This window comes from Mus musculus, chromosome 13 (assembly GCF_000001635.26).
Source record: "Mus musculus strain C57BL/6J chromosome 13, GRCm38.p6 C57BL/6J".
Taxonomy (NCBI): domain Eukaryota; kingdom Metazoa; phylum Chordata; class Mammalia; order Rodentia; family Muridae; genus Mus; species Mus musculus.
The window spans coordinates 103,846,389-103,861,293 of NC_000079.6; the positions used below are offsets into that span (position 1 = coordinate 103,846,389).

General features: G+C 36.5%; 1 protein-coding gene across 4 annotated transcripts in view; it reads right to left on the reverse strand.

The window, feature by feature from the left end:
* Erbin (Erbb2 interacting protein) overlaps window positions 1–14,905 on the reverse strand; it is a 101,801-nt gene that overhangs the window by 27,603 nt on the left and 59,293 nt on the right. For all 4 annotated transcript variants that reach the window (NM_001289474.1, NM_001289473.1, NM_001289475.1 and 1 more), the window contains exons 9-15: window positions 13,683–13,757; window positions 12,988–13,132; window positions 11,463–11,535; window positions 11,023–11,152; window positions 10,607–10,722; window positions 8,431–8,500; window positions 4,357–4,456 (exon numbers count right to left, since the gene is read on the reverse strand). In NM_001289474.1, coding sequence (NP_001276403.1) covers window positions 4,357–4,456; window positions 8,431–8,500; window positions 10,607–10,722; window positions 11,023–11,152; window positions 11,463–11,535; window positions 12,988–13,132; window positions 13,683–13,757 — 709 coding nt within the window. The remainder of the gene's footprint in view (window positions 1–4,356; window positions 4,457–8,430; window positions 8,501–10,606; window positions 10,723–11,022; window positions 11,153–11,462; window positions 11,536–12,987; window positions 13,133–13,682; window positions 13,758–14,905) is intronic.

Consider the following 14,905-nt stretch of genomic DNA (forward strand, 5'->3'; position numbering starts at 1 on the left):
TTTATCACTCTATGAAAGTTATATAATACAAAATATGAAAAATTGGCAACTCTTACTCAAAATAAAAGAAATTATAGAGTGGGAAAGAGAGGGAAAATGTTTTAACATGTAGCTCTCTCTCTCTCTCTCTCTCTCTCTCTCTCTCTCTCACACACACACACACACACACACACACACACACACACACACACACACACACACACACGCACATGCCACACGCAAAACACACACACTTAAGTTCCAAAAACATACAAACATGGAAGATGTGAGTATGTGCGCAAATATGATTTATATCAGACCCTTGTTTGGCTTTTCTTTTCCTTTGTAAATTGCTATGTCCAGACTAAAAATGCCACAAAACAAGAAAGAACAACAGGACTGACTTTTTTTTATGTGTTTTGTTTAAAGATAGGGCATCCAGTTCTTTATGAAGCTAAAGATCACCTTACATTTCTGATCCTCTCACTTTCACTTCTAAGTGCTGAGAATGTAATACGGGGTTTCCTGAATGCTAGACACTCTACAACTGAATTGCAACCCCAGACCACTGTGTGCTAGTTGTTGTTTTGTTTTGTTTCTTTGTTTTGGTTTTTAGTTTTTTCTGTTTTTCAAGATTTGTTTATTTATATATTTTACATTATGAGTGCTCTATCTGCATATACACCTGCATGCCAGAAAAGGGCATCAGAAGCCATTACAAGTGGTTTTAAGCCACCATGTGATTGCTGGGAATTGAACTCAGGACCTCCAAAAGAGGGTTATTATGCTAAGCCATCTCTCCAGCACAATGCACTAGTTTTCAAAACAGGGTCTCATGATATAGCTCATGATGCCTCTCTAACATGCAATACTCTGCTTGATTATTTTCTGAATGTTGGGACTATAAAAATGTATTTGTTTTCATGATTAAGTTACTTTGTGAGTTACTTAGTATTTACTTAATGAATTATTTTTGTTCAAAGAAATGTGGACTATGGTTCATTGTTGATATTTCTTTGTGGTATCATTAGAGGGTAAGAGATGGAGACTGGAGAGAATGGCTCAGTGGCTAAGAACACTGGCTGCTCTTCCCGAGGTTCTGAGGTCAATTTCCAGGTACCACATGGTGGCTCACAACCACATGTAATGGGATCTGATGCCCTCTTCTGGTGTGACTGAGAGAGTGACAGTGTACTCACATACATTAAATTGAGAGAGAGAGAGAGAGAGAGAGAGAGAGAGAGAGAGAGAGAGAGAGAGAGAGAGAGAGAGAGACTCCCTGAGTTCCCTTGCTAGCACTAGTGAACCCGTAAGCCAGGCAGGGAGCACTATGCCTGCAATCACAGCAATGTGGAGTCCAAGGTGTGACGTCAGATGTTCAAGTCCATCCTCACATATACAGTGAGTTCCTAGGCCTACAGAAAACCCTGGCCCAGAAGATAAAAAAGAGGAAACTAGAGCCAGGCAGTAACTCACTTAGGTTTGTGGATTCTGAGAATCAAACTCTGATTACCATTCTTTGGTGGCAAACATTTTTTACTCACTCACTGAGTCATGTTGATAGCCCTTGGTTAGCAACTGCAATCACCAGGCAGCCTCCAAATGCTTAAGAGTTAAGGCATTTTACACAAGAATATACTCAGATTCCTAAAGTTACATTTAGTAACCCTGATCATTAATCTCATGCTCAATAATTTCTGGTTAATTACATGTCTTATTATTTTGAATAAATTCCGTAACATAGAAGGTTCAGGGTACCAGGTAGTATGATTCCTACCGTTACTGTACAGTCTAACAAATCTGAATGCTGAGACACATTCATTTAACACTCTAGTATCTGACTACAGGGCTTCTCTTTAAAGACGTGCTCATATCCTGGATGATTCAAATGTGTGATGCCACTCGACTGTATAATTTTACAGTTCCTAGACATCTTTAATTCTAATGTTAATGTTCATATCACCTAAGGGATTCATAACTATGGTCACACTCAAAACTTTTCCACCTCTTTGCCACTGAATCCTCCTTCTAAATATTAAGCCACATCCCCGACTGTTGGTAAATGCTCAGGGTTTTAGCCATCTTTCTTTTCCAACCTGCAAAGCCTCTCTAGGTTTTACTTCCTTCTTTAATGAAGCTTCCATTTCACGATACAGTAGTCATTACCACTTCCTTCAAATGCCCTTCCTCCAATACCAGCAGCAAATTTCTTCCATATTCCTGCTTTACCTTCATGTCACTATGGAGGGAGACTGTAGTAATATTCCACACTAATATCCCCCACCATCCTGTTTTCCATACTACCTATGCTACATATCGAACACGCACCTCTTAGAAAACAACTAGGTATCTCCTTCTCCCCCGTTAAACTAACTCCACCAGGACAGGAATGGAGCACGGCTTTAACCCCAGCACTCGGGAAACAGATGGACTTGATTCACTGTGAGTTTGAGGAACTCCAGGTCAGCCAGGGCTGCAAAGTGAAACCCTCCACCTAGACTGAAACTCTCATTCCTAGTCTTTCAAATTTCCTCACCATTATCTACTTTGGGAGTATAAAATGGAAGGGGTTTTACTTAGCTCTATTAGCACCTGTCACATAGGTTGGCAAAACCAGAGTAAGCTCAATGTAAACACTGTGTTTCTCTCAAGTTGGTATAAAACTACAACTGAACAGTATCATTCACTATCTGATTCACTGGTTTCTTAGAAGTAATAAACAAAGAAAAATACTTCTTTGACATTCAAAGGAAACTCACCATCCTCTTGACAACACTACCGTTTCCCATAGGCTCACATTTGAATTCTGGGTTCCTGAGTGGTGCTACTTTGGAGTCTGACATGTTTAGAGCTGGGCTGTGCAGGAAAAGCACCATGTCCCCAGCCACCCCCTCTGCTCCTGTGATGCCCTGACATGTGCTTCTCTGGATCTACTTCTGTCTGCCTCATTAAGATGAAATGAGACCTCTGAAAACTATGAACTAAGACAAATCTTTCTTTCTTTGTTTCTCCCGATTCTTTAGCCATAACAATGCAAAACCCTGGCTTGTTCAGTAAGAACTAGGGAGAGTCTTATAAATAATATTAATGCATAATATGATCAAATAATTGTCCTTTTGGTAGTAAAGAATGTTAGTACTTAAAATATTTGTAAGAAATGAAATAATTTCCTATTTCACAGAAGATAACATTTTAATGTTTTTTTTTTTTTTTTTTGGTTTTTTTTTTTTTGGTTTTTCGAGACAGGGTTTCTCTGTGTATGTACTGGCCTCGAACTCAGAAATCCGCCTGCCTCTGCCTCTCGAGTGCTGGGATTAAAGGCTTGTACCACCACGCCCCGCCATTTTAATGTTCTATTCACAAACTGACATACTATTTTAGTAAAGGGCCATATAATAAAATATTTCTGTGGCTAGCACTCAAGAATAGGCTAGAGGTAGTCATAGACAGCATGGAAGTAACTGGCTGCCCAGAAGATGGATTCATCACCTCGAATTGGAGTTATCAACAGCTGTAAGCTGCCAAGTGGATGCTGAGGACAGAATCTGGGTCCACTGGAAGAATAGAAAATGCTCTTAACCACTGAGCCATCTTTCCAGCCCCTCACGGAATACGTGTTAAGACTAACAATGAATTACACTTTTCTTCAACATTATATATTGAGTTAATTTCTAGTACTTCATAGCATAGCCATTTTCACTGTCTTAAAGAAAGATAGAAAGATAGATCGATACATACATACAAGACATTTTGAGTTTAATTTTAAACATGTTATGCACACACACAGAACAACATATGAATATATGAGGCTGGAGAGACTGTTCAGTGGTTAAGAGGACTAGATGCTCTTCTAGAGGACCTGTCTCACAACAATCTATAATGGGATCTAATGATTTCTGATGTATATTAGATATACTAAAAATAATTTGGTCCTCTATCTTCACACACTAATCCACAAGTACACACTTGTGGTCAGTATGAAATAATATATTCTTTCTTGCTGGGCAAAACTCAGGAAGTAACTTAGCAGTAACATATAGTCAAAGACTATAGATTCACAGATGATCTTTATCTAGTGTGTAGATTTCCAGGGCATTCTATACTTTAGTACAAATTTCTAATCACACTATGTTAACAAGCATTCCTAACATTTAAACACTATTTGAAATAAAGCTAGAAATAATAACATTTTCAATGTGACTTAAAGAAAACACTCTTGTAAGTTCAACTCAGAGATGTTACTTATCATCCAACTATTATTGAAAACTTTCTAATCCATTTTCCAAACCCTCAATAAAATAATACAACGTTTTGGAGCTAAGAACTCTCTTGGTACTTAGTGAAGGAGAAGGAGAGAAAGCCGTCTTCGGCTCCTACCGTCTTCAGTCCGTGGCTGCTGAGGGAACATGTAATTAGTAAGCACCATTTTCTGAGTCTCTGTGTCTGTTTCTTTTTGAAGAGGTATCAGAGGTTTGGACTAGGAAAAAAAAAAAGGTTAATTCTTTTTAAACCTACAAAAATACATATCTAAAAATCCTTATAACTAACCACCACCAATTTTATAAAACGTCAAGTTGCAAGCTAGAAAAACAAATTTGTGTATATATACAATAGCGCTATGAACACTCATTTGAAACCACAGAGAAATCTAAAAATGCAACTTAAATATTAGTAAAAGACAAATTCAATATATCCTAATTATCACTGAAAAAAATTTTAAAGATATCTGTTATGGATAACCTAGGGGCTAACTATATTTGATGTTAATTCCATTCTCCTGTGAGGGGTTGTGAACAAGGACTGAGTCAGCACTCAGGTGAGTTCCTGTAAACCTGCTTCCCATCTTAATTTGTAAAATAAAGGAGAGCTGATGATTGGGCAGAGAGAGGGAAGGTGGAGAGGAAGGTGGGGGAGAGAAGGAGGAGAAAATGGAAGAGGAAGAGGACACAGAGGAGGAGGAGGAAGAAGAAAAGCAGAGCAGAAGCACATGGCCTGGAGAAACTGCAAGTTCTAATGGGTCTCATAGATGTGGAAGATGGTAGTGTAGTGGTAGACCTGCCCAATCTAGGCGCACAGCATGTATTCATATTAACTGAGTTCTGTTTTCATTGCCGGGGAATATTTGGGTGGAGATTTACTGCAACAGATATCAATAAACCAAGATTATCTATGACCTATGAATTCTTTATTATACAGTAATTTTACTAATAGAGTTATAAAACACATTTTCCATCTTATATTACTTTCTGTCTCCAGTATTTCCTTTTGCAAAAATACTTTTAAGGGAAAAAATATTTACAAGGCTTAAACTAGGAGAGGCCCTTGGTCTTGCAAAGATTATATGTCCCAATACAGGGGAATACTGGGGCAAGGAAGTGGGGTGGGTGGATTGGAGAGCAGGGTGGGAGGAGGGTATAAGGGACTTTTGGTATAGCATTTGAATTGTAAATGAAGAAAATATCTAATAAAAAATGTTTAAAAAACCCAAACAACTAGTTATCTAAATATGTATTCCAGTCAGTCGCTAAACAGACAGCAAGTTCAAAACTGCTTCTCTCTTACTCTCCGTCAACAGTACCAACAAGACGCTTGTTGGAGGTGCCAGGTATTTTAGACTTCATTCTTTTCTTAGCATCTTTCTTCTTACGGTTAACAAATAGTATCAATTCCTATTTTAAATATGCACACCTCAAATTTTACCAGTAACAGCTTGAAGTGATTCCATGTAGATAGGAGCCCCCAGTCTTCTCTTCTATTTCCCTACCAGCCACTCTTTGGACAAACTCTTGTGAAAACATGACTTCATCCTCAACTCTTACTCCCAAATATTTTAAAATTTTGTGGCCTCCATCTTGTTAAAAAATAAACTGTTCTATATTTTTCAAATTCTGATCATTTTACTTGACTTCCTCAAATAATGGAACTAGTAGCCTTACTCTTTCCTAAAGGCTTGCTTTCTTGAAATCTCAAACCTAGGTCGATTCTTCTACCTACCGTCACCCAACAGTGGTGACGACAGTTACTGTGCTTTGGGTGCGTCCTGGTCTATACCCCACATAAACTCACACTCCTGCACTACCATGATCGTCTGCTTTCTAAATTCAATCTCTTTCTTAGTACCACCAACCCCCTCCATCCCCTAAGACTTATCATGCAGAAGCATGCTTAATTAAAAATGTAAAGGAGTCCCAAAATTTGAAAACACTGAGCACAGACATGATTGTCACAAGTAGAAAAGAACACATTTCACCTCAAAAGACAGTATGATAAAAACACAGAAAATTAATTTTTAAATGTTATATAAAATTATTTCAGGATATGTACGTAAGCAATGCAGGAAACACAATTAAAGTTTATATTTAGACTTTGATTCTTATCTCATTAATTGTGATTATTAAAAGAAAATTTAAAATCTCCAAAATATATCATCTTAAGCATGTTACTCAGTCAGTCTGCATTCCCCGGTTTCTTACACCAATAATTTAAATTAAAGTCATCTGACTTTGGATTAATCACACATGATACTCCTGGGTTCTGCACTGAACAGGATAGGTCTACATGAAATGACACGCACGAGGTATTATTCAATACTCCTGAGAACTTGGTGATGAACTGGACTGTTGTACAGTGATGGTAGTAAAGACTGCACTCCCGTGTCTGACTCCATAAAACATTTCTCAGTGAGCTAAGGATCCCAGGAAACATTTGGGGTAGAAAATGGTATACTGTTCTAGGGGGAGCTGAATCTGACATATCTAGGTATCAATACTGGATCCATACTGGGCTATATGTATGATTCAGACACAGGTACTAGGCTAAAGATATTGATAGAAATAGTGATGATGTACAAAGTAATTTGAAGGATAGTTTACAAGAAATAAAGCAGAGGGATGTCCTTCTGGGAGCCACTCAGACAAGAACCAGGCTTGAAAAGCAGACTGCAGAGTCATCAAGTAGCAGCAGAGGCAGGTGAGGACAACAGGCACCTCTCCAAACCCATCATTCTCACCTTGCTTGCGAGTCACCAGATTACCAAAGCTGCTCAATTAGCATCTTTCAATTCTCTTTCATTTGCTCCTTTCTTTCCTGTGTGGTAACATTTCATTTCAAGCACTGTCTTCTCAATAACCAAGATCTCCTTCCTGTGATGTCTTTCTTTTACACCTAGGTTGGCAGTCCTATTCACAGACCAGCCACGATGGCATACACTTTAATCCCAGCATGCAGGAGGCATAGGCATAGGCAAAGGAGCAGAGGGGCAGGGGCAGGGGCAGAGGCAGGAGGATCTCTACAAATTCATGACTAGCCTAGTCTACATAAGCAAGTGGCAGGCAAGTCAAAGATGGACAGAGATACCCCAATCTCTGTCTCAAAACATCAAATAAAATAAACTAAGCAAACTAGTATCATTCCAACTCTGACCTTTAGGACTGTCTCAAAATTAGTCATAAAAGTATTATTTCCTTTTTCTACTACTATTACAGATTTTTGCTTAATTACATCACTACAAATCTGTAATATTATTTTAATAGTCAAGATAAGAAACTAGTCTAATGGGGCCGTAAAGATGGCTCAGAGGTTAACAGCTTTTACAGTGAACCTGAGTTTGGTTCCCAGCTCCCAAATGACAACTCCAGTTCTAGGTAAACCTATGTCCTCTTCTGACCTTCTCAGGTACCATTCACACATACATACATTCATGCAAAACACTTAAAATAAAAAATAAAACACACAAAATAAAAAATCTTTAAGAAAATAGAATCACCCTAAGTGTCCATTAATGAACGACTAGCTAAACATATACACATAATGAAATACAAGTAAGTCTTTAAAGGAAAAGATATCTTGTAACACAGGAAGATAACTATCACGTGATGTCATTGAGAGAAAAACTCAGAGAGAATCAAACATTTTAACAGGGACTTGGGATGGGAGTGTACTGGGACATGCTGGTTCAAGCACAAAACTGATAGAATAACTTCAAGAGCTCTACTGTAGGCTATGATAACTGAAGTCAGAATACTTTATCACTCAAAATTGCTGAAAATCGATTTTATGTGCACTCAAAACGAAGTGACAATGGCAGGAAGTCATGTCACAAAGTTGGGTAGAGTGGAGTAGGACTTCCTCATCTTTGAAGTTTTGTGTGTTTGGAAACTTGCTAAAATACAATAAAATTTATTACTTATACATCTATGTGTGAAAAGATCTATGTGTTTCTAAATACAGTAAGATAAATATATGTTTATATGTGAACAAGGTATAACTGTTAAGTTGCTCTATACAAACTAAAGAGTATCATTATATATTCTTGGAATACAATACATACTGTTATATATATATATATATATATATATATATATATATATATATGAAAAATACATACTACATATATTGAAAAAATATATACAATTGGAATTCCAGCCAAACTTAATAGGTCAGAATGCCCACCTGATTATCTGACAGCCACATAGCAGTCAACTGTTGTAGCTTTGTAAAGCTAAAAGGCAAATTCTTTAACCTGAATGGAAAAAACAAAGATTAAACTTAAAAATGAAACTGTTTAAATGATAAGAGATCACATCAGAAACAGTGGTATAATAGCACTTGCCTAGCATGGACCCTATCTTCCTACTTCCTAGCATCAAAAATAATGAAAACAAAAATACAAATCATCTGAACAATGCTGTAGAATGCTATATTCATAAGATTAAAAAAAGAAAGTAAAGCCAAATGCAAACTTTTATATAGGAGAAAGGACAAGAACATTCTCTAGTCTTAAACACTACACACACCAGCCCTGGGGAGGGTGTCCTTCCTGAGGGTGAGGGGTACCCCTGTCACCAGCAGACATGAAAAGCAACCTCCAATATTAGTACAAAACCATTCTAGCTATGTCTGAAAACTTTGTTCTAGGACAGAAGCATTAACTTGTTTAATAGTAGCTTCTCTACTTTTTAATAAACTGAAAAATCAAATCTGTTAAAAAAATAAAAACTGTTCATTCCATAAAGAAAGGCACGGCCACATTGAGTACTCACAAAACTGCTTGTGTTTTGTATTGAAAAAACCAAAGCTGTAGTAAGAAGTCCTAGAGAGCTTGTTTTTAAAAACACTGCACAGTTCTGTATTTTAGGGGTTCATTATTTTACGATGATAATATGTAAAAACAAAGTAACGTAAGTGCTTATTAGTGTAGTGGCTTGAAAGAAAATAGCCTCCATAGGCTCAAAGGAAGTGTCGCTATTAGGCCACTATTGTGGCCTTGCTGAAGTAGATGTGACTTTGTTGGAAGAAGTGGGTTGCTGGGCTTGGGCTCTGAGGTCTCAGAACCTCAAGCTAGGCCTAATGGCTATGTCACTTCCCATCGCTTATGGGTCAGAGTATGTAGCACGCTCAGCTCTTCAGCTCTCCAGCACCATGCTGACTGCATGCTTGCTGCTATGATGAAATGGACTAAACCTCTTAACTGCAAACCAGCCCAATTAAATGCTTCCCTTTATAAGACTTGCCATGGTCACAGTGTCTTTTTACAGCAATAAATACAAATACATTGAAATTTCAAATATATTGAAAAAATACATACAATTGGAATTCCAGCCAAATTTAATAGGTCAGAATGCCCACCTGATTATCTGACAGCCACATAGCAGACAACTGTTGTAGCTTTTTACAGAGGCATAGATTCTTTTTAAATAAATGTAGCTATTAGTATACTGATAAGTCAGAATATTATGCTAAATGCTCTACTTTAACATTTTTTACCCGAGCTTCAAAGTTCCCCTTTATATAAGGGAACCTACTGTACTATTCCAAAGGGATGGCCTTCATAGTTTGTAAAGTACTACAAAATAAAATATAAAGCATCCCACAGTTGTTCTTTAATTAGTTTCAATCTCTGTGGTGGTTTAAACATGCTATGCTCATGGGAAGTGGCACTATTGGAAGGTGTTAGGGGAAGTGTCACTCTGAAGGCTTTGAGGTCTCCTATACATGCTCAAGTCTGGCCAGTGTGATCCAGACCCTCTTCCTCGCTGCCTTCAGACCAAGATGGAGAACTCTCAGCTCCTCCTCCAGCACCATGGCTGCCTGCAGGCTGCCATGCTTTCCACCATGATGATAATGGACTGAGCCTCTGAAACTGTAAGCCAGCCCCAACTAAATGTTTTCCTTTATAAGAGATGCTGTGGTCATGGTGTCTCTTCACAGCAATGAAACCCTCACTAAGACAGTGTCTCAAGTTCAGCAATCTCTGCTCCAGTCTAGCAATCTCAGTGGTCAGTCTGCTCTGCACTTTGGTTATTTATGGCTCAAGCTGTGTGAGTCAATCTCAGCCCAGAAAAACATAAGCCAAGATTAGATTAAAAGTTGCTTTGTTCAGCAGCAGTATTAAGATGAATTTGGGACTTTATGAATTAAAAGCTCATATAATAACAAGAGGATAGAAATTGTGTAGTTATATTGGCTCAAAATGAACCATGTTAAGTAACATGATATAAATTTTAATCATTCTTTTAATTAAAAATTTAAATATACGTAAAGAGAAATAAACATCAACTAGTGTAGTATTTCATATGAAACTTTAACTTCATTCAGAGTATTCTATAAGCAACTACAGATTACAAACCTATTATCACTTAAATTGATGACTTTTAATTTTTGCATATCACCCATTTCCTCTGGAAGCGTCTCTAGTTTATTACAATGGAGAAACAGCACAGTTATATTTTTCCAGTTTCCAATCTGAAAGAGAAACAAACTGCAGATCACAAACCTGGGATATAAACTGATAAAGGAATATTAATATATCTGAAAGCTGTGAAAAATATTCTTTACATTTACAAAAATAATACTTTTGTGGTAACTATTCTTTTTAAATTAAAAGGAAAGCGTTTAGGAACATCTTCAAAGTTACATAGCATCTTATTATTCAGATAATACATAACTTGATTAATAAGCTATCTTAAAAAGAAATAAAACACCAACATACTGAAGATGTTTAAAAAGCAGATAAAAATCTAAAATGAATGTAAAATGCTGTACCTCTGGGGGTAGCTGTTGTAAGTAATTGTGATCTGCAGCAAATGTTCTCATGTTTGTGAGCTGGCCAATTGAGGAAGGCAAAGCTTCAATTTCATTGAAACTGCAATCCAGTTCTTCTATTGACCTTAACCTTTAATTATAAATGGAAACACATGGGTTTTAAGATATGTACTATACTCAAAATTTAAGAACATATTAACATGAACCTTAGAAAATAAACATAAGAAAATTTAATAAAGTGCTAAATGTTATCAATAATAAATAAGCCTATTTTATTATAAAAATAACTAAACTATATGCCAATTATTTATTTCAAATGTTTGTGAAAATCTGCTATAGATGTTCCTTATATGAACCCTCAATATCTGAAATGCACGCTGAGATGCTTGCTGAGTTAACAGTAACATTTTCCAGGGTCTACATGTTCACACACAACTCACCCTCCTATTGAGTCTGGTAGATACATTAATTGGTTTTCATCAATTTTTAGAGTTGTGACATTTTTCAATGAACCTATTGAGAAAAAATAATAATTTTCAGCTTAGATTAGAAAGCAAGTCCATCAATAGTCAATGTGAAGCACTTTACATTTAACATTATCAATAAATCTACTTACAGGAGATACTACCCCAACATCATCCACTTAGTCTCTTGCCCAATACCTTCTAACTTCATGCACCTCACCTGCGCGCACACGTGTGTGTGTGTGTGTGTGTGTGTGTGTGTGTGTGTGTGTGTGTGTGTGTGTGTGTGTGTGCTTGCATGCGCTGTACGTGTGTACTTGCAGAGGGAAGAGGTAAACCCTGGGTACCCTTCCACAGGAACCGTCCTCCTTGTGTTTTGAGCCAGGGTCTTATACTGGGCCCTAGAGCTCATATTAGGTTACACTGGTAGGCTAGAGAGCCAGGGGTCTGTCTTCTCAGTGCTGAGAACAGAAGTGCTGCCAGCAGGCTGGCTTTTACTGTTAGTGCATAAAATCAAACTGGAGTCCTTATGCTTGCCCTTTACTGATTCTCTCTCCAGCCCCCACTGCATTGTTTAACTTAACCTGAATAATAACTAGTTTACTACCCACCCCAAACTAAAATACAAGCTATACAAGAAGACATTTTGTCTCCATTGTTCACTTTGTCTGCATCATTCACATTCTTAAAGACAATGTCATGGCATATAGAAGAATTAACTCCAATTTTCTGAATTAATATACAGCAGTATGAAGGATGTTTATCACTAAATAAAAAATAATATATGTAAATAAATGTTTCAATTCGAACATTGAAAGTACTGATTAAATGAGAATATAATTCTAAAACGTAAATATACTTGACTTTAAAACAACTGGTACACTTCAAGTGAGAAGAGTTTTTCTATCACATCACCTTGAAGATTTAAATTTTTAGACTTTTCATCAAAGTGATCTATCTTCCTAATTCTTCATCAAACAAACAACTTCAAAATAGATTTAACACAAATTATGGACCTGTTGCAAATTTTTAAATCTTTCTTCATTTTCTTATCTGTCAGTCAATAGTGAAGTAATTACAGTTTCTAAATAAGGGCTAGGAATCCAAGAAAACTGAGGAGGCTAGCTTAATTGTGAACAACTGTGAACTGAGGAGGCTAGCTTAATTGTGAACAATTGTGAACTGAGGAGGCTAGCTTAATTGTAAACAATTGTGAACTGAGGAGGCTAGCTTAATTGTGAGCAATTGTGAACTGAGGAGGCTAGCTTAATTGTGAGCAATTTACTAAAGCTGTAAAAATGGACTTTGCTTAGGATAAATAAAAATAGCAATAACAGTAGTTAAGTTGTGCAACAGAGCACAACCGAGTATTCCAAGTAATACTCATATGTGACAGTACAGTCAAACATTAACAGTAATACTGAGAGTCTATGGAAGTCTTGAGTAAAAAAAGAAGTCTTTAATAATTAAAAAAAAAAATCTGTTTGAAAGCAATACAGACCAATAGTTTCCGGCAGCTGCTGAAGGGAATTACTTGATAAGAGAAAGTCCTGGAGGTTTTCACATGTTGAAATTCCTTCTTCAACCATTTCAATATTATTTTTAGAAACATCCAAGTACGTGAGCTGTCTCAAACTACCAATAAACTATAAGTAAAAGACAAAAAAATACCATTATTACATCAAATGATTTTTAAAATTTAGATAAGAATATCAATCTTCAGTTAATAATTAAATGTGAATGTTTTCTAAATGTAACCAGAACTGTTTAATAATACAGATAAGGATTAATTTTAGTCAAGTAGTTATGGTTCTCTTGGGGAAATATTCATCACCTCCTATGGAATGGAGATGCTGTTATGCCTTCTTTAGATATGAGAGCATGTAAATTTCTCAATTGATAAAGCAAAAATCATTTTAGTTTAACTATTTCTAGAAAGACTGAATTGGTACTAATAGAAATGCGTTTTTTTAGTAGTAAAGGCCATTTTAAACAAATTTTGTTAAGGAAGTTTTTAGATTTTAATCAAGAATGTGTGCATGTTTTTTAAAAATTATAATTTGTTTCAAACTGCTTAACAACAAATTAAACAAAAAAATACTAAATGATCAAAAATAACTTGTAAATGTGCGCTTCAAATACTGAAAAAGAGAGACAGTAATAAATGAAGAACCACTGAGATTTTCATATACATACCCCTGGAATAAAAGTCAGTCTATTGCCATCCATCCAAAACTCTCTCAATCCACTTAGTTGTTCAAGTACTTCAGGCTGTTTACACAGGAGGGGGAGAAGTCAATTAATTTCATGACATTGTATCTGACTTAAGATGCCCCTAGAATTTCCAAGGTAACCTTAAATCAGCACAGTAAAGGAGAGGAGAGAGGGAAGCCCTGCCAAGGTGTACGCAACTACTGTGGTCATTCTAATGGGAAACCCAACGTTTTCAAAAGTAGATTAGGTAACATTTGTTTAGGCTCTGAATTACCAAATTTGGTCATGTACTTATATAACAATTAAATGGGACCCACTGTTTAAAACTGTGTAATTAAATATTATTTATTAGCAAGAGACATAGCCTTTTAGAAAACTTTAGGAAAAAAGTCATAAGAGAAAAAGTCAAAACATGATATTCTCTCTCTCTCTCTCTCTCTCTCTCTCTCTCTGTGTATACACATGTGCAGGTATGTGAGTGCATATGTGTATACAGGAGGCAAGAAGAGTGATTCAGCTCCCCAGAACCACAGTTACACACAGTTGTGAGCTATCCAATGTGGATGCTGGGAACTAAACACATCCTTCGACTGAAAGAGGAACATGACAACAATACTTTATGTAAACTCCTAGCAGAAAATCAGATTATGTAAAGGGAAATTATATAAAGCACTGAAGAGCTAAACTCACTAACCCCTTTAAGTTGCTGTGAACCTTGGTATTCAGGTAAACTTGTTCTTGGGCACTACCCATTTAAGTTCAAGGTTTGAATGTCTCCTTGAAATTGTTATGTCTTTCAGCCCAAAGACCCACATATAAATATGCACTGGCAAGGGGTACTATCATATTCAACCAGAACAGCAAGAGTCATAACTTAAATTCATATAGTTCTTATTTATTGTTAACAAATATAGGTAAGTCTTCAAAGTGTAGTAGTAAGTTTAATGGTCTTGATTTTTGTTTAGCTGCCCTCCCACGTGGTGGGATTACTAGTGTACATCACCTGGCCTATCCTCCCAATAGTAAGGTTGCTTTTGTTTTCTATTCTGAATGTGACACCAAAACAGAGTTTTTATTTTAAAAGGATGATTCTGAAAGCTAAAAGGATTCACAAAATAAGGACAAAAAGGATAACTTAGGAAGCAAAGCATGCACTTTTCATAAGTGCAACTTTGTAAATATAGGGAAATCATTCAGAAATCATC